The sequence below is a fragment of the Oryza sativa genome, chromosome 3 (assembly GCF_034140825.1).
Source record: "Oryza sativa Japonica Group chromosome 3, ASM3414082v1".
NCBI lineage: Eukaryota > Viridiplantae > Streptophyta > Magnoliopsida > Poales > Poaceae > Oryza > Oryza sativa.
The window spans coordinates 4,160,484-4,183,535 of NC_089037.1; the positions used below are offsets into that span (position 1 = coordinate 4,160,484).

At 42.9% G+C, this 23,052-nt stretch overlaps 3 protein-coding genes and 1 long non-coding RNA gene across 5 annotated transcripts; 3 read left to right on the plus strand and 1 right to left on the minus strand.

Annotated features, from left to right (window-relative positions):
- Positions 1 to 772: 772 nt before the first annotated feature.
- On the plus strand, positions 773 to 7,442 carry LOC4331821 (uncharacterized). The gene is made up of 15 exons (XM_015777807.3): positions 773 to 1,161; positions 1,752 to 2,009; positions 2,363 to 2,487; positions 3,027 to 3,228; positions 3,410 to 3,535; positions 3,642 to 3,898; positions 4,206 to 4,313; positions 4,380 to 4,521; positions 4,616 to 4,781; positions 5,205 to 5,362; positions 5,494 to 5,817; positions 5,921 to 5,995; positions 6,331 to 6,400; positions 6,466 to 6,623; positions 7,110 to 7,442. Exons 1-15 carry the CDS (start codon positions 868 to 870, stop codon positions 7,257 to 7,259), a joined length of 2,613 nt encoding a protein of 870 aa, XP_015633293.1. The 5' UTR covers positions 773 to 867; the 3' UTR covers positions 7,260 to 7,442.
- LOC107278121 (germin-like protein 3-1) lies at positions 7,363 to 8,516 on the plus strand. Of its 2 annotated transcripts, none has more exons than XM_015777812.3 (2): positions 7,363 to 7,504; positions 7,634 to 8,516. In XM_015777812.3, the coding sequence occupies exon 2, from the start codon at positions 7,695 to 7,697 to the stop codon at positions 8,370 to 8,372; it is 678 nt and encodes a 225-aa protein (XP_015633298.1). In that variant the 5' UTR covers positions 7,363 to 7,504; positions 7,634 to 7,694; the 3' UTR covers positions 8,373 to 8,516. The 2 variants fall into 2 exon arrangements, with proteins under 2 accessions (XP_015633298.1, XP_015633299.1); XM_015777813.3 differs by having other exon boundaries at positions 7,370 to 7,504; positions 7,596 to 8,516.
- A 3,117-nt stretch (positions 8,517 to 11,633) lies between these two features.
- On the plus strand, positions 11,634 to 13,372 carry LOC9272394 (uncharacterized). Its single transcript, XM_066308361.1, has one exon. It carries the CDS (start codon positions 11,989 to 11,991, stop codon positions 12,940 to 12,942), a length of 954 nt encoding a protein of 317 aa, XP_066164458.1. The 5' UTR covers positions 11,634 to 11,988; the 3' UTR covers positions 12,943 to 13,372.
- Positions 13,373 to 14,357: 985 nt separating this feature from the next.
- On the minus strand, positions 14,358 to 15,288 carry LOC136355596 (uncharacterized). Its single transcript, XR_010739879.1, has 2 exons — positions 14,650 to 15,288; positions 14,358 to 14,558 (listed from the first exon to the last, which is right to left on the minus strand). It is a non-coding gene; the product is annotated as an uncharacterized lncRNA (long non-coding RNA).
- Positions 15,289 to 23,052: the final 7,764 nt, after the last annotated feature.

Below are 23,052 nucleotides of genomic sequence, written 5' to 3' on the forward strand. Positions count from 1 at the left end.
TGAACAGGAGAGCAGCCAGGAAGAATTGTCCATGGTCACCACACCGGATGATACCAATGTCCTCGCCGCGATTGTATCGTGGATCGTGGGTTGGGATCCGGCGAAGAGACGGCGACTCGGTGCCGGATCCGGCCTTGTACACGAAGTACTCCTTGTCAACCCTCCCGGAGAACATCCCCGAGAAGGCCATCGGCATGAGCAGCAGGAGCAGGTCCTCCGACTAGCAGGCGACGGAGGGCGCGGCGGTGAAATCGGCCGCCGTCAGGGTGGGGCTGTGCACGCACGAGATGGCCGGTGGGTTGTCGACGCAGAAGGAGACCTCGACGACGTCGCCGTGGCTCGTCGTGGCCGTCGCCGTCGTGGCATTTGTGCACTGCGCGTGGTGCACCTTATCCTCGAGGAGCATCCACGCGGGAGGCCGGAAGGCGGTGGCGAGGCGGGTTTGAATCATCATCGTGTAATGATCTAGGAACTAGGGTTTTGGAGTACCTCTCTAGGGAAGAGATCGAAGCAGCTATTCGATTTATGTACGGGATTTTTTTTTTTGGGATATGTACGGGAAAATTAATTTTCCGATCTTGAATTATTGATTGGGATTTGCTACGGGTGGCGCCACCCTTTTCTCCCTGGACCTATATCTACTGTGTGTGGATTTTAGTTTAAAAAACTCGGCCCATTCCTTGTGGATAAGGCCCATCCAACAGCATGTCTACTACCACGCGGCCCAAAAAGCGCTTGGTTGCTATTGGGCCCATGGGTCAGGGTGTGAGGCGGTTTCACCAGTCGCTAGCTCAAGCCTCTAAACCCTTCTTCTCCCCAGCTCACCCCGTTCGCCGCCGCCGACGCCGCTCGCCGGGGGCTATCGCCATGTCGCCGGCCGCCGCCTCACCGGATGATCGCATCCGGAGCTACGAGGATTTCGCGAGGGTGCACGCGTACCTGCTGGCCGCATCCGGGATCCCGCCGTCGCTGCACCAGCGGCTTTACCGCAAGCTCGCCGACGAGGTGTTCGACGGCGGGGAGGCCTTCTCGGTAGAGCCCTGCGAGGGAGGGAGGCAGCGGAGGCTCGTTCTCGCCGCTGAGTGGACTCTAGGGAGGGAGTCCGATGTCTTCCTCGTCGACCACGCCTGGTCCTTCCGCCTCTCCGATGCGCTTAAGCAGGTACTAATACTATCCCTGGGACCGTGGTTTACTTCTGTGGAATCAGTTGCGCTAGTTTGTTGGGAAGTGATTAGTGCGATTTTGGCGGCTTTTGTGCTGCCTAGCTGTATTATGGCCCATAACGTAGTGTATTACTGATGAATGGGAGCGCAATGACGACATTATAACGGACTTGTTGATTTAATTTGTTTACTCTTGTGACTTCAAGTAGGGTTTATGCTGTACTATTATGCCATTTACTTTTATGTTGGATACATGGAACGATTTTAGCATGGTCCTTGCTGATTGTTAATGTGTTATTACTGTGAATTGGAGTATTGACTAGTTAAGTGAGCGCAGCTACAGTTCGAACTAACTTAAGAGTGTCATAGTTTTTTTTTTTGGGTGCTGTTAACGTCTTGTACTTATTAGCTTTCTTATGCTGGTTAATAAGTGGTCGACACTGCAAAATCAGGGTCCGTTTTATTCTTTTCATGCTATCATCTGATAGCTATGTCGACTGACCAACAAATACACATTTTGTGAGTGTTCATTTACAGAGCTTTTTACTTCCATGAGTGCTCTTATGCTCTTATTTTGGTGATATGCAGTTGAGGGAAGTACCAGGACTGGCTGAAAGAATGGCAGCATTGATGTGTGTGGATCTGGACGAGAGAACTGAACTTGAAGAAGCAGATGAACAGGACAATGGGAATGGAGGGAGTTTGGAGAGTGCCTTGGAGGTAGTTGAGAAAGAAAGGACTAGAATCCAGGAGAAGGGAAGTGACTTTGCAGCATGGCTGGAACTTGAGGAGCTTGGAATTGATGATGACATGCTAATAGCTTTGGATCTATCTTCAAAATTTCCGGTCCGTTCCCTTTATATATTATTTATTCATGTTTTTACTTTTTAGTTGCCGTTGTCTGCAACATACACCAAAAAGTTGTTTATCTGCCTTATCTGATAAAAAAAAAACCCTGCTGTGCATATCTTTGTAGATGATCCAATCCAATAATTATGGTTTGAATTATTCTTCAGGAAAAGAAACTTTCCAGTGTTAAAGATCGTTTCAGTAAAAAAAAAAGTACTAATGTTTAGTACTGGTCTTGCTCCCCAAAAACATTATGACTTTGAGATGTGTATTTTTACCATAATTTCATGTTTCTTTGAATTTTGTGTATGTTCTGAAGTTTTCCTTTTATTTTCTTTGTATGCCATTAGAATATGGTAGCCCTCAACCTATGGGGAAACAAGCTTCAGGATCCAGAGAAAATAATGAAAGGAATAGGGGAATGTAGAAGGCTAAAGGCACTTTGGTTGAATGAGAACCCTGCACTGAAGGAAGGGTCAGAATCAAGCCTTATTTGTTTTTGTTGAAGTTTTAATTTTGTTAATTCTGTTGTGAATATTTTTCATTTCAAGTTTTTCACTGTTATAGCCTGATAAGTCCAAGTAGGAAAATAACTCTGGGGGTCCTGATGGAAGTTGACCAGCAACTAGTTATTGTGGAATCATGTAGTTATCTCAACATGATTGATAGGAGAAAATTGTAACTTCTGTGCTTGAACAGAAAGCAAGTGAACAACATCTTAAGATAATTGAGATATTATTTTGCTTAGTTATAGTATATGTCCTCTTTAATTTGAAGAATAAAACCATCTTAGGATGAGTTGGTTCATCATGAGGTCTTCCCATGGTTTTAGTGGGATGACTTCCTTCTTCATCATAGTAATAAACATGTACTAACAAACATAAACTTATAAAAAAAATGCTGAGGTGATAAATGGATCCTCAAACCAAACAAGTGACCAGTTTTGGTTGGGCCATTCGCCATCTCTTCTTTTGTCATGTGGCATTCTGATGTTTTTTTCCTTAATGTTGATAGTGTTGACAAAGTTATTCTTGACGGTCTACCTGAATTGGAAATATACAATTCACATTTTACGAGGAAAGCTGGAGAATGGGCTTTAGGTTTCTGTGGGGATATTATTGGAGCAGACAATCCCTGTTCCTCAGCGGAAAGCATACCATTGGAGAATATTGCGTCTCTCGATCTCTCAGATAGGTGTATCCACAAACTACCAGTGGTAATAGCTATAACTGGTCTTCTTTATTGACATTATTCACTAATTCATTTTCTTGATCAAAATTATTCACTAATCCATTTGGCACATTTTGACTTTAAGATGTTATTTTCCAAACTGTACAATCTTGAAATGTGGAACTCTTTTGCTGATAATTCCCTTCTCTGCATATACAATTCAACAGGTGTTCTCTCCTAGAAAACTTTCCTCCCTGTTGAGCTTGAACATCCGTGGTAATCCTTTGGATCAAATGTCCAGTGACGATCTCTTGAAGTTAATTAGTGGATTTACCCAGTTACAAGAGTTGGAGGTATTACCAGCCTAACTGCATGTCTGTCTCATAAATAAGATCACCTTCTTTATAAATTAATAAGATGATTGCAATCAAGGTTTTCATGGCAAATTTCTTTCCACAGGTTGATATTCCTGGCTCTCTTGGAAACAGTGCTATTTCCATTCTTGAGTGTCTTCCTAATCTATCTTTGCTAAATGGTATCAATGTGGCAAGTATAATAGAGAGTGGTAAGCATATAATTGATTCTGCACTTAAACCACGTCTGCCTGAATGGTCACCACAAGAATCCCTTCCTGAAAGAGTTATTGGTGCAATGTGGTTATATCTTATGACATACCGGCTTGCTGATGAAGAAAAGATCGATGAAACACCTGTTTGGTATGACTACTTGCAAGTTGCAACCTTTTCTCATCCCTTTATGGAGCATTGTGCGTAATTTTAATAACTTCGAGGTGAAGTTCTGCTAAAAGTTTGAACATAAATAATTATGATTGTGTCAACTAGCCCCTAGCCATAGGTAGGTTTGCCTAGTGTAGATATTCACCTTTAGACGATCTAGAACATTGCTTTGTTTTCACTTTTCTGCAGTCATAAATATTGAATCGAATGGCATGAAAAGAAAATTTTGTATCTGATTAACACTGTGTCTACTATTCTGTGGGTTTGTGTCTGGTTATTCATGTAGGTATGTCATGGATGAGCTGGGTTCAGCTATGCGCCACAGTGACGATGCAAACTTCAGAATAGCACCTTTCCTGTTCATGCCCGATGGTAAACTAGCTTCTGCCATAAGGTATTGTCCTTCGAACTTCAGCAACATGTTAGTAATATGTAGCTTGCTAATACCCAACATTTTCAGTTACACAATTTTGTGGCCTGTTCATGATGTTCATACTGGAGAAGAGTGCACTCGTGATTTCTTGTTTGGTGTTGGCGAGGACAAACAACGCTCGGCTAGGCTTACAGCCTGGTTCCACACACCAGAGAATTATTTTATCCAGGCAAGAAACTTAGTCTGTAAACTTGTGGTGCTGGGATAAACGGTCTTATCTTTTGTCCATATGTTTATCTTCCTCTCCCTTTTCAACCTTTTAGGAATTCAGAAAGTACAAGGAACAACTTCAATCAAGCAGTATCTGTCCTTCAAGAAAAGTAACACCGGTGACCAAAAGTATCCGTCCAAGTGATGGCCATGCACTTCGAGTATTTACCGACATACCCCAAGTAGAGGAGTTTCTAACACGTCCAGAATTTGTTCTCAGTAAGGAAAATTCCACCCTACCTTATCGTTTATCTGTTTTTTTTTTTGGTAAGGGTCAACTGTCTTTAGATAGAAATAAACTCTTAACTTCTGTTTATGTAAAACATTAACTTTAAGCTTGTAATCAACTTGTCCTCCTTTCCCTTGGAACTTCGTTTATGTAGGAAGCATTGATGTAGCTTGCTGGTGATGCACATTATAGAACATTCATTTATCTGGGTAGTTTGAACCCAATCGTAGATGTTCATTTGAGATTAAAAGCTTTTGTGTTTGCTAGCACTAGTTTACCTAAGGAATCAGCTAGGTATTATGTTTTCTCTGACCAGTCCCAAAAAAAATATTGATAGTGCTCTTCCATCGTATGGTTTACTTATATATGGTCACCAAATGTTCCTCATTTGTATCTATTTTGTATGCCTGCAGCATCTGATCCAAAGGAAGCTGACATCATTTGGGTAAGCATGCAAGTGGATTCGGAATTAAAGAATGCACTAGGACTTACAGACCAACAATATACAAATCAATTTCCTTTCGAAGCTTGCCTGGTCATGAAACATCACTTGGCAGAGACTATCCACAAGGTGAGCTACTGAGCTGTTTAGCTTAGATCTGTTTTTCAGGGAAAACATTGCGTGTAACTTATGTCAAAAAACCATACAATAAACACCATATTCTTTCAATGGCATCTGAAAATTAGCATCAACTTCTACAGGCATGGGGTTCACCTGAATGGCTTCAACCTACGTATAACCTGGAGACACATTTATCTCCACTCATTGGAGATTACTGTGTGAGAAAGAGAGATGGTATGGATAACTTATGGATTATGAAGCCTTGGAATATGGCAAGAACAATTGACACTACTGTTACTGGTGATTTATCTGCTATCATTAGACTCATGGAGACAGGTCCCAAAATATGCCAAAAATATATCGAATGCCCTGCACTTTTCCAAGGAAGGAAGTTTGATCTGCGGTATATTGTTTTCGTCCGCAGTATATGCCCTTTAGAGATATTTCTTTCTGATGTGTTTTGGGTATGACCTTTAATTCGAATGATACTTTTGATCGATCTCATTGTTCACTGTGATACTTACTAATTATTTTGTGACTCTGGTGCATATAACTTATTATTCGCAGGTTAGGTTAGCAAACAATCAGTACACTCTGGAGAAAACAAGCTTTTTTGAATATGAAACCCATTTCACCGTGATGGTATGTTCAAATTTGATTGTAACTATACATATTATTTGTGGGACCATGAATGTTAGTTGCTGTCAGGAGTGTATAAGTAGTGTGTGTTCAGATGTTCTTTCCTGTTCTTTAAGTGATTTTATGTTCTGGCTTTATGCTTATGTTATGTTTATAGTTTTTTTTTTTCTAAGAATGAAAATGTGCTTTAGATGCCTAACTATATTTCCCTTCCAGAATTATATTGGAAGGGATGTTGGCATCAAATATCATGTGAAAGTCTAGATTCTAGAAATATGATATATTTTTTTCTCAGAATTAAAATGTGATTAGGATGCTTAACTATATTTCCCTTCCAGAATTATATTGGAAGGATGAACCATATGAACACACCAGAGTTTGTCAAGGAGTTTGAGAAGGAGCACCAAGGTCAGCTTGCATTTTTCTCTTTATATTATGCGTGTCTAGTTACTGACTTCTGACTAAAATTTTAGTTAAATGGCTGGAGATCCATGGACGCATACGGGATATGATACGATGTGTCTTTGAGTCAGCCACAGCTGTTCATCCTGAGATGCAGAACCCGTTCTCTAGGGCTATCTATGGGGTTGATGTCATGCTTGATAATAAATTCAATCCGAAGATTTTGGAGGTATGCCTTACCTACTTTCCTATCCTGCAACCGCTGAAATTTCGTTGCCTCCCCCTATTGTTGACATGACATGCTGAAACCTGCATATCTACACAACAATTGTAGTGCCGCGGCACATGGTTAAAGTTATATAGTACTGACGTGTGAAAGCCATTGCCCATATGCTTCACTGAACTAATGAAAGCCCTTGCGCATTCTCATTTTATGCCCAGCTCAGAATTAATTTCAGAAGATATGCCAGTATGTTGATTTAGATATTCTTGTTGTAGCCTCACATACATAGTATGTCAGGCAAGATGTGGTACAAAAGTCAGGAAGTAACACTCAGTTAATCTCTGTTTGCCACCCAAGCATAAGCTTCCAATTGAAATTTGACTATTACATTTGGAATTTTATAGATGTTCAGCTATTGTATTATATAAGCATTAAAACCTTCTTCCTAGTAATTCCTCTCACTGTTCCGAAAATTTATAAAATGAAATGCAGGTGACATATTGTCCGGACTGCACGAGGGCATGCAAATATGACACTCAAGCTCTCGTGGGAAGCCAGGGTGTCATCAGGGGCACTGAATTTTTCAATACAGTGTTTGGCTGCCTCTTTCTGGACGAGCTTAAAGATGTATCGCCGCTGTAATCACCACAACAAGGTTGCTGTAACACCGAAGTTCAACACAATACACGCACATGTGAGTTGTGATCCTGTCGTTTTATATGCCATACATATCAAATTTGCTCAGTACAATTACAAAGGGGGTGTGATGCTGCCTCCTGCCTGTACCATGCTTCGGATCAGATTGAAATGAGCTTGACGAATCCTCCTCCTGCTGTTCAAGGTTTTGGTTGGTCAAAAGCCAGAAAGCACGTACCTCATGCTCCAAGGCAAGCTAGCCCTTACCTTTCCGCTACTCATACCCACAGTAACTTGAAAGCATCATCACATGGCAACAACATTCTAGACATATATACACAGGTAGTAGCAGCTACTGATATCTCGACCTAATCATCTAGAGAGTAGAGGCATATACTCCTTTCCCGCCTAAACTGGAGCCAACCTGATCGAGACGCAGCCATGCGAGCAGCCGTCGCCCATCGAATCCTCCTCTCGCTCGCCCTCTTCGCCGTCCTCTGCAGATGCGATCCCGACCTCCTCTTCGACTACTGCGTCGCCGACACGGCGGCGGCGACCGCGGCCGGGGCGTTCCACCTGAACGGCCTCGCCTGCATCGACCCGGCGCTGGCACGCGCCGACCACTTCGCCACGTCCGCGCTCTCCCGCGCCACCAACCCGGCCGCCACGCTCTACGGCTTCAACGCGACGCTGACGAGCCCGGCCGCGTCGCTGCCCGGCGCCAACGCGCAGGGCCTCGCCATGGCGCGCATCGACCTCGCGCCGGGCGGCATGGCGCCGCCGCACTCCCACCCGCGCGCGTCGGAGGCGGCGCTCGTCCTCAGCGGGAGCGTCCTGGTCGGGTTCGCCGACACGTCGTACCGGCTGTACACCCAGCTGCTGCGCGCCGGCGAGGCGTTCGTGTTCCCGAGGGCCATGGTGCACTTCCTGTACAACATGGACACGGCAGCGCCGGCCGTCGTGCTGTCCGGGCTCAACAGCCAGAGCCCCGGCGCGCAGCTCGTGCCCTTCTCGGCGTTCCGGACGGAGCCGCGGCTGCCGGACGAGGTCCTCAAGAAGGCGTTCAAGATCACCGGCCAGGACGTGCAGAGGATCCAAAAACACCTCGGTGGACTATGATCGATTCGAGATTCTACCCATCAGATTTTAGGCACAAACATATGATATGAGTTGGATCCAATATTGAAACCACTGGAGGATATTCTTTGATGCTGAATTTGTTAACACATGCTGAAAGTTTTGTCAACGTGATTCATGATTGTATAATATGTGAAGTGCAATATCAAAATTTGTACTCTGCGTTCGTTTATGCTGGTTGGGACCCTATCCCTTCAGCACGGAAAACAGAACAACTTATTATCGCATAATTAATTAAGTATTAGGGATTTAAAAACTTTCAACTAAAGATTCGAAGCTTTCAACTCAAATTTAAAAATTTCATTTAAAAATTTCATTTAAAAATTAAAATCATTCAACTTGAATTACAAAACCTTCAAACTTAGAGTTTAAAACTTTTAATTAAAATTTTAAAAACTTTTGACTCAAAATATAGGAATCCTCTCTAGTCTGAACCTACCATTTGTTGTCCTTGGTTGAATTATATTCTTAAATTATACACACATGTTCTTTGTGATTCGATATCTTTGAAATACTGCTACCATTAGTTGTCATTGGTTGAATTATGTTCTTAAATTATACACACATGTTCTTTATGATTCGATACCTTTGGAATACTGTGATTGGATAAGGATAAAGATGAATGGCGAGCCGACCACGTCAGCTTGTTAGAAGAGCACTGGGAACCTGGGAACGAGTTGTTGTGCGAGCAGCCAGATACCAACAGGCCCTACGTCGATATCATGAGAAGCGCATTCGGGCCCATACACTTCATCAACGATTATATCGTCCAACAGGTCCAGAATCAGGCAAGACGCAATAAGCTTTTAGAATTGTTGAGATAATTTTATGTATAAGATTGATATACTATTTGTAAGTTTTGCTCGTATATATCAATACAAATGAGTTCGTACAACTATTATGTTATCTCAGTGCACAATGTTTATCCGTCGATCCCCTGTTTCCATATCGCTATTGTATGAAGTCATTTCCTATCATCTTATTACGTTAGCATGACTAATCACCAGGTCTCAGAACCTCAATCAGGGACGCCCGATCAATGCTAACAAGTTCCCATAAGGTCTCGTTTTTTTTTCCAATAAGAGTTGGATGAAGATTAAGATTTTCGTAGCATGTTTTTCAAACTGCTAAACGATGCGTTTCGTACGAAAACTTTCTATATGAAAGTTGCTTTAAAATATCATATTAATATATTTTTTAAGTTTGTAATAATTAAAACACAATCAATCATACGTTAATACTATCTCGTTTTACGTAAAAAACTTAATCTTCATCTTTATCTTTAGGAGAAAAGAATACCACCTACTCCATCCGTCCCATAAAAAACCAACCTAGTACTGAATGTGACACATCCTAGTATTTTATTGTACTAGAATATATCAGATTTAGTTCTATAGTTCTAGATTTGTTTTTTTAGACGGATGGAATAAGTATCGATAATTTTGAAGATTTTCAAATAAACAAAACAAGTCCGTATATACTTCCTGATACACCAACTCGCCAAGCAGGGGCGGAGCTAGGTAGGATAGGGGGGGTGCCCAGAAACCCGGTTAAGAAATTGTTTTAGCTATAGTTCATCTATTTTCACCATATATGCACCCCCTCAATCTAAAATTAAGCACTTATATCAGTCTAAAGTAGAGTAAAACAAGTGAGTGGCACCTATCTCCATTTCGTTGTAGCTCCGCCCCTGTCGCCAAGCGGACGGAACCTCGGAGGGTTGGAGGTAGGAGTACATATAGATGGCCATCTAGGCCGCCCGGCCCAGCATGGCCCAAGCCTAGTCGTGCCTGGGCCAAGGCTTGTCAGGCCGGCACGGCCCGACCGATGCACCGGGCCGTGCCGTGCCGTGCCAGCCCACGGGCGGCATACACGGCCCAATACTACTCGGGCCGTGCCGGGCCGGCCCGAAGGCACGATGGGCTATTGTGCTGCCTCACAGAAAAAGTCTATATTTGGTCCCTCAACTATGTGGGCTGTGTTAAAATGGCTGGAAATAAGTCTATTTTTGGTCCCTCAACTCTGTGGGCTGTGTTTAAATGGCTGGAAAATAAGTCTATTTTGTATACATATTGTCTTGGGCCATGCCTTATACGATTATATAAGTCTATTTTTCGTCCCTACATTTTTTTATTTGATCGGGCCGTGCCGGGCCGGCCCACCGTGCCAAGGGTGCAGCCCAGGCACGGCCCGGCTGTCGGGCCGGGCCGTGCTTGGGTCGGGCCAAAATTGCGGGCTTCGTGCCGGGCCGTGGGCCGCCATCTATAGGAGTACATGGATTTCTAGGAATTTTTTTTATTTATACTTTTTTTTATTAAAATATTTACAAAAATAATTTGTTGTTTCGAAAATTTACAAATCTAATCGCCTGCCGCCCTTTGGGAGGGCGATTTTTAAAAATCGCCCTTCCACAGGGCGGCAAGGGACCTAAATGTAAATTTTCCAGCATAACTTGTTAGCTCTATAATTTTACAATTTAAAATTATATTATATAAAGTCAGATGAAATAAAACTTTATATCAAAATTGTAGAGCTCAAGGAGATCTACAACTTTGTAGTTAATAACTTTTTCATTTAAGATGTTTTAGATATCCAAATATTCGTTACAAAATATAAAACACATTTTAAAAAATCTCAGATCTACATTTCAAACGACATTGGATGGAGATAAACTTTATATAAAGTTGTAGATCTTGATGAGATCTATAACTTTGTAGTTTATCACTTTTCCATTTAAAATCATTTGGAGTATCGAATAAGCATTATTAGTTTTTAAGCAATTAAAACCGGTGGGAAGGGTTTGAACACAAATAAAAATTTTGTATTTAGGTCCCTTGCCGCCCTTTGAGAGGGCGATTTTTAAATATCGCCCTTCTTAAGGGCGGCAGGCAATTAGATTTGTAAATTTTCGAAACAAAAAATTATTTTTGTAAATATTTTAATAAAAAATGTATAAATAAAAAAAATTCGATTTCTAGCGTGTCGCAGCTAACCCCAAGCCTCCCTGGCGTCTCGCACCCCCTCCTTCCTGTTGCAGCCGCCCCGATTCGACGCCAAGCGCCGCCTCCGCCTCGATCAGCGCCTCGTCTGCCCAGATCTGCCGCATACTCCTCGTCCATCGCCATCCGTCGCCGCCACCAGCCTCCCCCGAACCCTAATTGCCAAATCCTGTGACCTTACCGATCCATGGGGATTTCCTCCGCTTCCTATCATCCCCCAACCTTGCAGCTTCCGTCCTCCGCCGTCGGCGCCTCCCGACGCTGCGGCTCTCCCGACTGGGTCATGCTGGATGAAACAGCGTACATCTCCGACCGCCGGAACAAATCCACCGCTGAGTCCCAGACGAGCGAGGGCCAGATCATCCAGGTGTCCTTCTGGCTCGTCGATCCGCCGGGTCTTTCCTACTTCACTGTCCATTGCCCGGGACTGGAGGAGGACGGCCTCGACTGTGAGCCCTCCGTTCTCGCCGCGGAAGGATCCCTCGTTCTCTTCCGCGTCAAATTGTCCCCCCGTCCCATGAGTGAGCCCATGCGATTACTTCGTCTACAGGGCTGCCCCCTGGAGTCCATGGCTCGACCTGCTTCCTGACCCCAATGTCATGTCCTTCAACTCCAAGAAATTTGGCCTCTTCCCTTGTCGCAGCGGTGTCAGTGAGCACTATAATGTGGCCTTCCTCAATATTGAATGGGTGCCCTCTGATGTAGCTTGCCAGTTTGAGCTATACATCTTCTCATCCAAGAACAGAAAGTGGGACGTTAAACCAGTCTTGCAGGACTTGTCCCGTTCTGAGAATCACAAGGTAGCCCTCGAGCATGAGATCGACAAGCTGATCAATATAGGACACGATTCGTTGTGCTTGGTTGATCTCTGGCATGGTATTATTCTGCTCGAAAAGATGTTCGACGACTACCCAGTTGTGAGATATATGACATTCCCTAAGCCAGTGGTGTACACCACGGATGCCTATGGTGAAACTGTATGCGGCGAAACAGCCCCAGAGTGTGTACGGGATGTTGCCTGCTGCAATGGTTTGATCAAGTTTGTGGACGTAGAATACTGCTACACTGACGAGACCAATGGTAATGGTTGGAAAGCCACAACATGGAATAGGTTGCCTTCTTGGAAAGATTGGCGCAAGCGTTTCACAGTTGACAAAACTGACATCTTGGTTGATCCCAGTTATGCCGCTGTTTTGCCTGAGCTGTGGGACAATAATACCAAAAACATGGAACTGAAGAGACTGATTTGTTCTATCCCCACTCTGAGTATGCTTGATGATGACTTTCTTTACATGATAACCAAGATGAACGAAGAAGACAAAAATGCCTGGATCATCTCTGTTGACATGAAACATAACACACTGCAAGATGTGGCCCCAATTTCTGCTGCAAGGTTCTCCATTCTCAGTTCAATTTGCCATCCCTGTGCAATCTCTAAGTACCTCAAGATTAGCTGGATAAGTGCTATTGCTGTTGGTGATGCAAATGGGTATATCTATGAAGGGCAGTATGTGAGTATTAGGGCCTGTTTGGGAAACAGGGACTTATTTTAAGTCCCTGTCACATCGGATGTTTATACACTAATTTAGAGTATTAAACATACACTAATTATAAAACCTATTCTATAACCTTGGACTAATTCGCGAGACGAATCTTTTGAGTCTAATTACACCATGATTTGACAATGTGATGCTACAGTAAACTTTTCATAATTATGGATTAATTAGGCTTAAAAAATTCGTCTCGCAGATTAGCTTTCATTTATGAAATTAGTTTTTTTATTAGTCTATGTTTAATACTCCAAATTAGCGTCAAACATTCGATGTGATACGGACTAAAAAGTTTTAGCCCCATCTAAACACCCCCTTACTTTATTTGCTTAGCTGATAATCAAGTGATGTCTAACTGTTTACTGTTGCCGAAACCATTATTATGCACTCTTTAGTAACTTCTGCCTTTAAATGCACAAGATTCATTAATCAAGTCTTTCTTGCCCTGAACTCAATACATTTATCATCTGTATGTGTATTGCTGTGGCATTCCAACCTGATCTTGGTTGTTACTGCATAAACATTATTAAGTGAAAATAACAGATAATTAATAAGATCCAGTTAAAAATGGGCGTAGATGTATGTACTAGTACTATATAAAGGAGAACTAAGGGCAAGTACTATGAGCATCCAAGCATAAGCCCCAAGATACCACATAGGGCTAAATAGTGAAGTGGATGAGAGAAGAAGGATGAGAGAGAAATAGTCACCTCTCATGCAAGAGGCAGCCCCTACATAAATTTCAATAAACATGTGAGAGTGTTAGAGATATTGGGGATTGTGTAGTAGAGGTAACCTATTATGCATATCACCTCTTAATTTAATTATATATGTCATACATAAAATTGGATGTGTTAGTCATCTCTACTATAAAACTTGCCTTAAGGTTCAGCCTCTATGAGTTTCACCACCTGCCTAAATAACTATGTCATTAATTGTGGCATTAGTTAGGATTGCATGGAATGATCTTTGAGGTGATAACATTTGTCAAAACTTATTTGCTGGAGCATCAGGGGTAAATATCTGTCAATTGGAAACTGGGCAAGACAAAGTTGTCTTGCTTTTGTAAACTGAAAAGAAAGGAGTTGCAAATATGATACTCAAGCGCTCGTGGGAAGCCAGGTGTCATCAAGGGCAGTGAATTTTTCAACTTTGTGTTCGGCTGCCTCTTTCTGGACGAGCTTAAAGATGTATCGCAGCTGTAATCACATCAGTGACACACATCAAATTTGCTCAGTACAAAGGGGGCGTGATGCTGCCTCCTACCTGTACCATTGCTTTGGATCAAATTGAAATGAGCTTGACGAATCCTCCTCCTGCTGATCAAGCCACGCAGGGCTTGGGTTTTGGTTTGGTCAAAAGCCAGAAAGCACGTACCTCATGCTCCAATTATGATGTGAACTTAATAGGCCTATCAATTGAACAAACCGGGGCTCGCGTCGATCACGTTGCGGCCCATTAAATTTTCGGCCTTTCTTCATTTCTTGCACGTTCAGGGCCCAGTAAGTCCGTTGAACAGAATACATAACATTTTTTTTTAGCAAAATTTGTTACAGGACACCAAAAGATTGCAGTCTTTACTGTGAAACACCCGAAGATCGTGTATTTACTCGTGGACACTGTAAAAAAGTGGTAATTAGCTGCTGGACACTCCTCCCATTATTTTATTATTTCCGGTCAAAATGAAGAGAGAAATAGTTGTGTAAGTACCAAAATGCCCTTGTACAGTGTTCTTCCTCTCACTTCTTTTCTTTTCCCCTTCTTGTTCTTTGCAGTGGAGCAGAGGGCGACGGCGGCCGGCTCGAGCCGGGACGGCTGGGCCATGGCGGGGTGGCGGCGGCGGCGGCGCATCGCCGGGACGGCTTGGCCACAGCTGGGCGGCGGCGGCGGCGCATCGCCGGGACGGCTTGGCCACAGCGGGGCGGGGACGGCTCGGCCACGGCGGGGCGGCGGCGGCGCTCGACGACCACAGTCGGAAGGCTCTCCACGACGGCCTTCCCCGCCACGCGCACGCCGGCTCGTGCTCCGCGGCGAGCTGCCCGAACAGCACGTCGTCGGCGTCATCGAGGAAGAACGTGTCGATTCCACCGTCGTAGTCGGCGTCGCACCGCCGCACGCTGCTCCACCTCGAGCAGCAGGTCGTCACCCACGGCGATGCCCTCCGCGTCGGCGCGGTGCGCGGCGGCGGCGGCGGGCTCGACTTCTTCGCGTCGTGCTCCCACGCCGCCCGCCTCGTCGACCTCGTCACCTCGCCGTGGCCCGCCCGCGTCGTCGCGTCCAAGCACGCCGCCGCCTCGTCGTCCTCGCTAGCACACCTTCGCCGTGGAGCTCTGCCCGGTGTGCCGCGACAGAGAAAGAGAGGAAGAGATGAACAGAGAGAAAGAAAGCAAGAAGAACAAGAGAGAGAGAGATTGACGAGTGGACCCATGGGCAAATTTGTCTTTAACCAAAGTTTTCCTCTCCATTTTGATCAGAAATAATAAAATAATGGGAGAAATGTCCAGGAGCTAATTACCACTTTTTTACAGTGTCCACGAGCAAATATACAATCTTCAGATGTCTCGTAGCAAAGACCGCAATCTTTCGGTGTCCTGTAACAAATTTTGCCTTTTTTTCAGTTATATACGTTGCAAATACGTCATACAAACACAACAGCTAAGCCATGTCACGCTGGTGTACGCAGTAAGCGAAGTTGATTCTTCCATCATCATCTTCTTCTTCTTGATCAGTTTCTCTGGAAACGTCGGCACACAGGCGCAATCTTCCGCCCCCTTTTCGTACGCACGGCGGTGTTGGAAAAACCGGGGGTAGTACGTATTTTGAAACTGGAAAGTGGGAAAAAACAAGTACTCCCTACTAGGCATTTGTTCAAGCAAGAGTGATTTCTTGTTTCAAAAAGGAAGGGAGTGATTTTTCCTGCCTCCTTTGCTACTCTTCTTTTAGGAGACTTCACCTCTAGTCTCTAGAAAGTAAAAAAAAAAAAGGGTGAATAATCCATGGTAAACCGACGCGAGTACACGACCGAGCACACTTTCTCACCTGTGTTGTTGACACTTCCATTGACAAGGCCACGCAAATTTCTTCCCTTTTTTCGGCTGTCATTTAACCACGACGACAATTTCAGATGTACATGTACAGTGTACACATCGTATAAGTCTACTCGTGACGTGAATCGGTGGCAGTTGGTACTTTGATAGGGTAGAATTCCTTCGCCCATCTCGATCAATTACATCAGAAAATTAGCAAAGCGTCTCTTCTTTTTCTACACACCGGATGCTGCTACCTTTTCGATTTCGACTTTTGGGGAGCATCGACGAGTCTGAGTCCGTCACCTCTCTTTTGATCTCTGTTCACATGCGTATGAATTCATATGATCGTTCCGTTCTTGAGGCTACCAATCTACCATCAGTCTGTAATTCTGTATGAACCGTCAAGGAAGGCAATCGAGACTGGACATCTGCTAATCCATTTGCAGCCATCAATGAAGTCTGAAGAGCGTGGTTACTCTAAAATGGACGTTTCTTTCAGCAGCTTTCCAAACATGTGTGAGCTCAAGAAATCGATGTTCCCTAACATGCGTGATATTCTGTTCCTCAGCCCAATCCGTGTTAAATCAGATGACCCATCAAAGATGATACTGAAACCGGGCAAGATTTGGGCCACATGAGAGCCAGTTAGTAGCTTAATCAGTTTGGCAGGCAAAGTCGAAGAGATATGGTGCTTAAATGTACAACCTGCATGATATTTTACAGCAGCAAGAAAGGTGAGAAAGTTGAAACTGTTGAATGATCTGATTTATGAAAACGTACTATATATGTCAGAGATCACCTGGCACAAGTTTTATACAACTGGAATCAAAAGGAGATAAGGATAGAAACCTTTTATTCATCAACAATTGCAGACTCAAGTTAAATAATTCTGACAAGACATATTTCAATTTTCCAAGTCAGATGAAGATAACTAGTAGATAAATACTCAGCTAGTAGCCCCTTGAGGCATATACCACACAATTCAATCTCTAATGCAAGTCAGTTCAAGGAGATGTCGTTTTCTGTTGTTATAGGTAAGGACCAATTCCCCCAAGGCCTACCTCCCTGTAACTCCCAAATCTGTCTTCATCTCAAGTCATATAGATTTGAAATGATTTTTCGTGGGTGATGTCCAGAAATATGATTTCTCCCAGAACTATTCAGTAAACGTAATGTAATTGGATAATATGAAAGTGTTCAATTCTGCACCTAATCCCTGAAATGGACGTTGCTTATAAACTGATAGGTGTTCTGATAGAGATAGAAATCAGACAAATCAGAGTGATCGAATAAGTTGCTATCACTGAAGCGAAAATTTTCCCACAGAAATTTGGAAAGGTCATAGGCAATACTACAATTCTACGATCGATTCTAATCGCAGTGTGCTTTACCCTGCTTCTTCCATTGATACGCCTCGTTTCCTTTAGAGCCGCTTCAACTAAAATCATTATATCTGGGGGCGGCTTCGGAAACATACCTATTTTTCCTTTATTTGGTTGTTGACAAATACACGAAATCGTTACGTTTCTATTAGGTTAGACTCTACAACATTCATACTGGAAGAAATTTCATCATAAAAGGCAGGAATTTTAAAAGGTGCAGACATCATTCAATTTGAATTATGCAATGAAAACAGAAGTGCGAACTTGGAGAAAATAATGGATCTGGAGCTAGTGATATTTTCCTGTTATATTTTAAATGTCGACGCATTAATTCACAGGTCGGCATACTTGAGTTGTGCTAATCAAGTTGGTCACAATTGAAGTCATGTCTGAAGATGGAGTAAACCTGAAGCATTTGCTGCCGTTGCATCCTACTTTGAGTTAACTGGCAAACTGCTCACAGCCACTCTGCATGGTGGCCTTGTCCATCTTGATCAAGATGTCCTTGTCTCTTCTGTGAGTTTTGTAAATTTCGTCTTGCTCGTTGACATAATTAATGCGTGAAAAATGCTCCGATGCTTCCAAATGATCGGGGTATGATCCATGTTCTAGAAGCCTGGTGCTGATATTCTTGCGATTTCTGACACCGTTCGTTGATCATTTTGTCTGCATAATCTAAGCTGAGGATTGATGACACGTTGAAGCTGAATGCAGCCGCTTGGGTGAATTAGGATAGTTACCTGAATCCAACAAGTTACGGTGTTGCCATCATTAAAATGTTGAAGGGTTTGATCAGGACGTGTCCTTTTGTCTCTTGCATACATCACTGTTGAAATGCAATACTGATATAATAGGATTATCTGCCTGCACCTTTGCCCTAAGGTCAAACGCTCAAAGAGACACGAAAAGAAAATGTCTTGGGCTATTCCATGCATGGATAATATGGTAGCCTCACAAAAATGTTGTTTTGATGCCCGGACACTATAGGAGTTTCCATGACATGATCATATATGGATATTAACGTAACTTGATTATTAAAACGGCTGAGATGGTAGAATATAATCCCATATGTTTTTTTTCGTGAACACGTAAAAGAATTGCACGTCAATATATTAGAATAATAGAGTTTTTGTTACACGATGCACTTAGCTAGACCGGCCTATGCCAAGGAAGGAAGAAAAACAAAGATAAAAAAAACAAGGAAGGAAAGGAAAAAACTTGATACGACGGTAACTCTACTCCAAACAGCGGGCGGGGGCAGAGCCACTCTACGCTCCCAAAAATTCTCCAAAGAAAGCGACGGCCGCTAACGACCACAGCCAGTCCTCCGAAAGAATGGACTATAGAAGGGACCACCTATATATTTGTCGACAAATTTTCTATTAAAAATTTGACAAATGTAATTATAGTACAATCGTAATGTAATTACACTGTAACTTATATGTAATTACACTGTAACTTGCATGCAACTACAGTGTAACTTGTATGTAAGTTTCACGTAATTTTGAATCGTTATACCTATTACAAGATTTGTTCTGGTGAGGAAGAAAAAAAATCACAGCACACACATATGTGAAAGAATTTGTTCTCATTACCTCTATTTTACTAAAATAACATGTTACCGAGAGATTCTTGAAAGTTATATACAAGTTACATTATAGTTACAGTGTAATTACATGCAAGTTACAGTGTAATTACACTATGATTGTACTATAATTACATCTGACAAATTTTTGAAGGAAAATTTGTCGACAAATATATAGCAAATTCGTTTACGTAATCCCATATGTAACTCGTGCAGTTACATATGTAGGCGATGATTTATACGGTGATCGGCGGCCTCTAATTTTGTGAGAAGGCTGTTCAATGCAGAGTATCTAGTTCAACCTTTTTTTTTGGGAAATTACCCCCAATTGATTGGTAGCTGTTGTTAGGTGAAACAAGAGATAAAACGATCGGGGGGAAACGACGTGCGCCGTCCAAATGCATGGAATTGACGATTGGGTGAGTTGGCATTTGGCAGCCCAACCAACATTTTTCACATCGCCTCCTACATCTTACCCCTCCCTTCCAAAGTCCCCGTAGCGCAAGTGCGCGACGGTTGCTTTCACAGTTCAAACCAATCCAACGTACTCGGCAGCTCCAGTACTGGAAGTCAACTACTCAAGTAATCAATGGATATATGACATCTGCTATACATCCAATCTGGAATAACACACACCGATTGATCGGGCTGCAAATGGTGATGTGTACTGTGGTTAGCTAGGGGTTAGCTCGCATCGCAGCCGTCGTACAGTATGTGCCTGACCTGACCTGACCCAACGAATATTGCGGCAACGCACGCTGTTTTCCTCGCCATCTCGCCGCACCGCGCCCCCGCGCGCGCGCGTTGCACCGCATGTCACGCTGGCTTCCGGATCGACCCGGTCGCGGGCGCGGACAAGTCGAGGGAAATGCCGCGTGGGTTAATTGATCCGGGCGTGCGTGCGTGCGCGTGCGATCGAAGAGCCCAATCTGTGGCCACCGGTCCAACCGCGCGCGCGGAGCCGGCAGATCAGATCCATCCAGCAGTTGACGCGCGCGGCTAGCTCGTCCGGCCTCCCGTTGTTCTTTCGCGTTGATCGAGCCGACCGACCGATTCGCCTGATCCAACAGTGCGTGCTAGGCCGCGGGGGGCGCGCGCGATTGCACATATGCCTTGGCCTACGCACGTACTAGCAACCTCGCGTACGAATCGCGTGATCGAGGCGAGCCCAAATGTAGGCACGGTTTACGTTGTACTTCACCGCGGCAGTGAGGCAAAGGCATGAACCTGATGCACCTGCACCTGCCTGCTTTTACATACCAACATAACCAGTGCACAACTATGACTGTAAATAGTATGCAATTAATATTGGCATTCTTAACTTATATAAGTCGATCGAATTTACGTGTTTGTGAAATGATACGTTAAATAGTATTAATTATTATTATTTTGATAACTTTACAATCAACATTAGAAACGTAGAAGTTCCTTGAGGGTCAATGAGACTTTCCCAATGCAAACACTTCCACTAAAGAAAACAAAGTCACAAAGAGATCAATGTGCTATTCGCGTCCATGCGGCGCTCATGGTTTCGATCGTCTCTCTCTCCTACCTGCACCATATTGACCGTACGTCGTACAACTACAGCTGCAGGTCAGCTTTGGTCAGGTATATACGTACGTTCCTGTTACCTTCTAGAAGCAAGCTAGCCACATCCATATCAAGTTGCACCCAACACCATAGGATTAAATCCATTACTACTACTAATTTTTTTAATTTGTTTCTAGTGCTCGATCATCATTAAGTACCATATCTCCTACTCGTTTTTATTTGGCGGCACCTAACACCCGGCAATTAAAATTAAACTGTAGCTGTCTATCTGAAGAGTTCCTTTCCCTGCTACTAGCAGCCAGGCTCGATCGATCGTCTCCATCAGCTTGTGTCCAGTGACATATATGATACGTGGACGCCCGGCCTGAAGAAGGTTCTGAAATTTGGTGCTCTGTCCAATCCTTGAGCTCGACAACGATCAGTTGGCAATTATTCTAGTACCTCTAGCTAGATCATAAACGTTTCTAATTAACTTCTTCTATAGCTAGATAATGCCATGTTGCGGAATAGTTAAACAAGTACGACATGTCACATGTGTGTATATCTTGTTGAACAAGATTGAAAAGGGGCATAAAGCTCCAAACCGGTGGATTTAATTAGGACAAGATCATTTTCAGAAACTGAAGATCATCTATGTATGTGTGTGTAGAGACGCTAATGCTTCCAAGTGATAGAAGAAGTTGAGGTAAAACAAAAGGGAGCTAGCACCTTTATGATCTTGTTGGGCCTACTGCTCCATTTTCTTAATACAGGAGGTTGCATGGGACTGTTCAATCATGTTTAAACTACAATTTGTAGTTTTGTACTCTGTTAGGAAACGATAGACGAACAAACGATAAAAAACAATAGATCAATCACAAAAGACACGAGATTTAACGTGGAAAACCCTCCCAAAATAGGAGAGAAAAAACCACGGGCGCCAGCCAGCAAAATATCTTCACTATATCTGAGGTGAGATTGCATCGCCGCACGGCGGCTTACAAGAGGTATATATATAGTGGAACCCTAAAAGGGATGATGATTCGCTCCGCTACGGCAGAAGCTGGCCTTTATTAAGTGCAAATGAATTTGGATCACAACTCAACAAACTCCACCTTGAGACAAATTCCTTCTTGTAGCATGAATCAATCCTTCACTCTGAACACAACAAAGACAAAAAAACACTTTCGGCGCCAAATAGCCTCTCGGGCTAAACCACTATACCAACTAAGCTTGAGCAAAGCTCAACCTTAGCAACAGGAACAGACTTTGTCATCATATCAGCAGGATTATCATGAGTACTTATTAAATGGAAATAAGTTTGGATCACAACTCAACATACTCTGCACTTCGAAGCAATTGCAAATTTGTAGTTTGGACGATTCATGTCGGCACGAAAACAGAGTTCAGAGCCACGGCTCCGGTGGCTTGCATTGCAGATGGTACGGACACAACCTTTACCTGCTCTCAAGACTCAAACTATATCATCTTTGTTTTTTTTTTTTTTCAAAAAAAAATTGCAAGGAGTATCAGCTTTTCCTTGCAGGGAGCATTGCTAGCGAAACAGAAGCAACGTTCCTTGCAAGTTTGATCAATGCAGTACAGCTTCTGGAAAGGGAGCTTTGATAATAGTACAGTTGTACATTAAGTACAAAAGGATGCGCCAATAGTCGACTGGAGAACGGAGCAGAGGACACGTCATTCCAGATAGAGCCATCTCTAGCTGCTCGTGTGTGTTTGTCAGCACATGATGCTAACTAGTACGATCTCCGGGCAATTAACAGCTTTATTTTTTTTATACTTATACTTATCAACTAAAATAGTTCTCAACCTTAAATTTTGAAGTTGATTTTAGAGTTTTTCATCGAAACTTATTTTTCAGCCTTAGCTTTTAGATCGTTAAGAACACGTATATAAAAATTTTATTCATAAATTATTTTTCATTTGCAAATATATTTTTGGCTTATTCCATTTGCAAATATACTATTTAGCTTATTCCTTAAATAAGCCAAACGATAGGGCAGTAAGTTATCATATGACATTGATAAGAGGTTCATCGTTTGTTATTCAGTTTATCCAGCCAAAATTTAAATTTAAAACTCAATTTTAAAGTTAATATTAATGTTTTTGTCTTAATTTATTTTTCGGTGTTGGTTTTTAAGTCACTACTAATACATATATAAAAATTTTACCTTTTCTTTTTCTAATAAGCGTTGCAACCTATGATCAGCAATAGGTGAAATGAAGGGATAATTAATTGAGAGAAAATTAAGCAAGTTAATTAATTACCTTGGTAAAAACACATTGAGGAAAAAGTTTTTTTTTTGCGGGGAGGAAAAAGATAATTTAACCATGTGTGAAAATACACTTGGAGATAACGCGATCCACTTGTGCCTCTTGTCGGTCCAGTTTGAAACGGACGCAAACTATGGAGTACTACCTTTTTTTTTTTTTTGACACGAACTATGGAGGACCAGGAGGAGTACTAGTACTAGTAAAGGGAAGCTTTCAGCATACCAAAGCATTTGAGCCATGCCTTTGCCTGCTTTTCCATCTGATCCGTCCAGTCCTCATCCGACGCACGGGA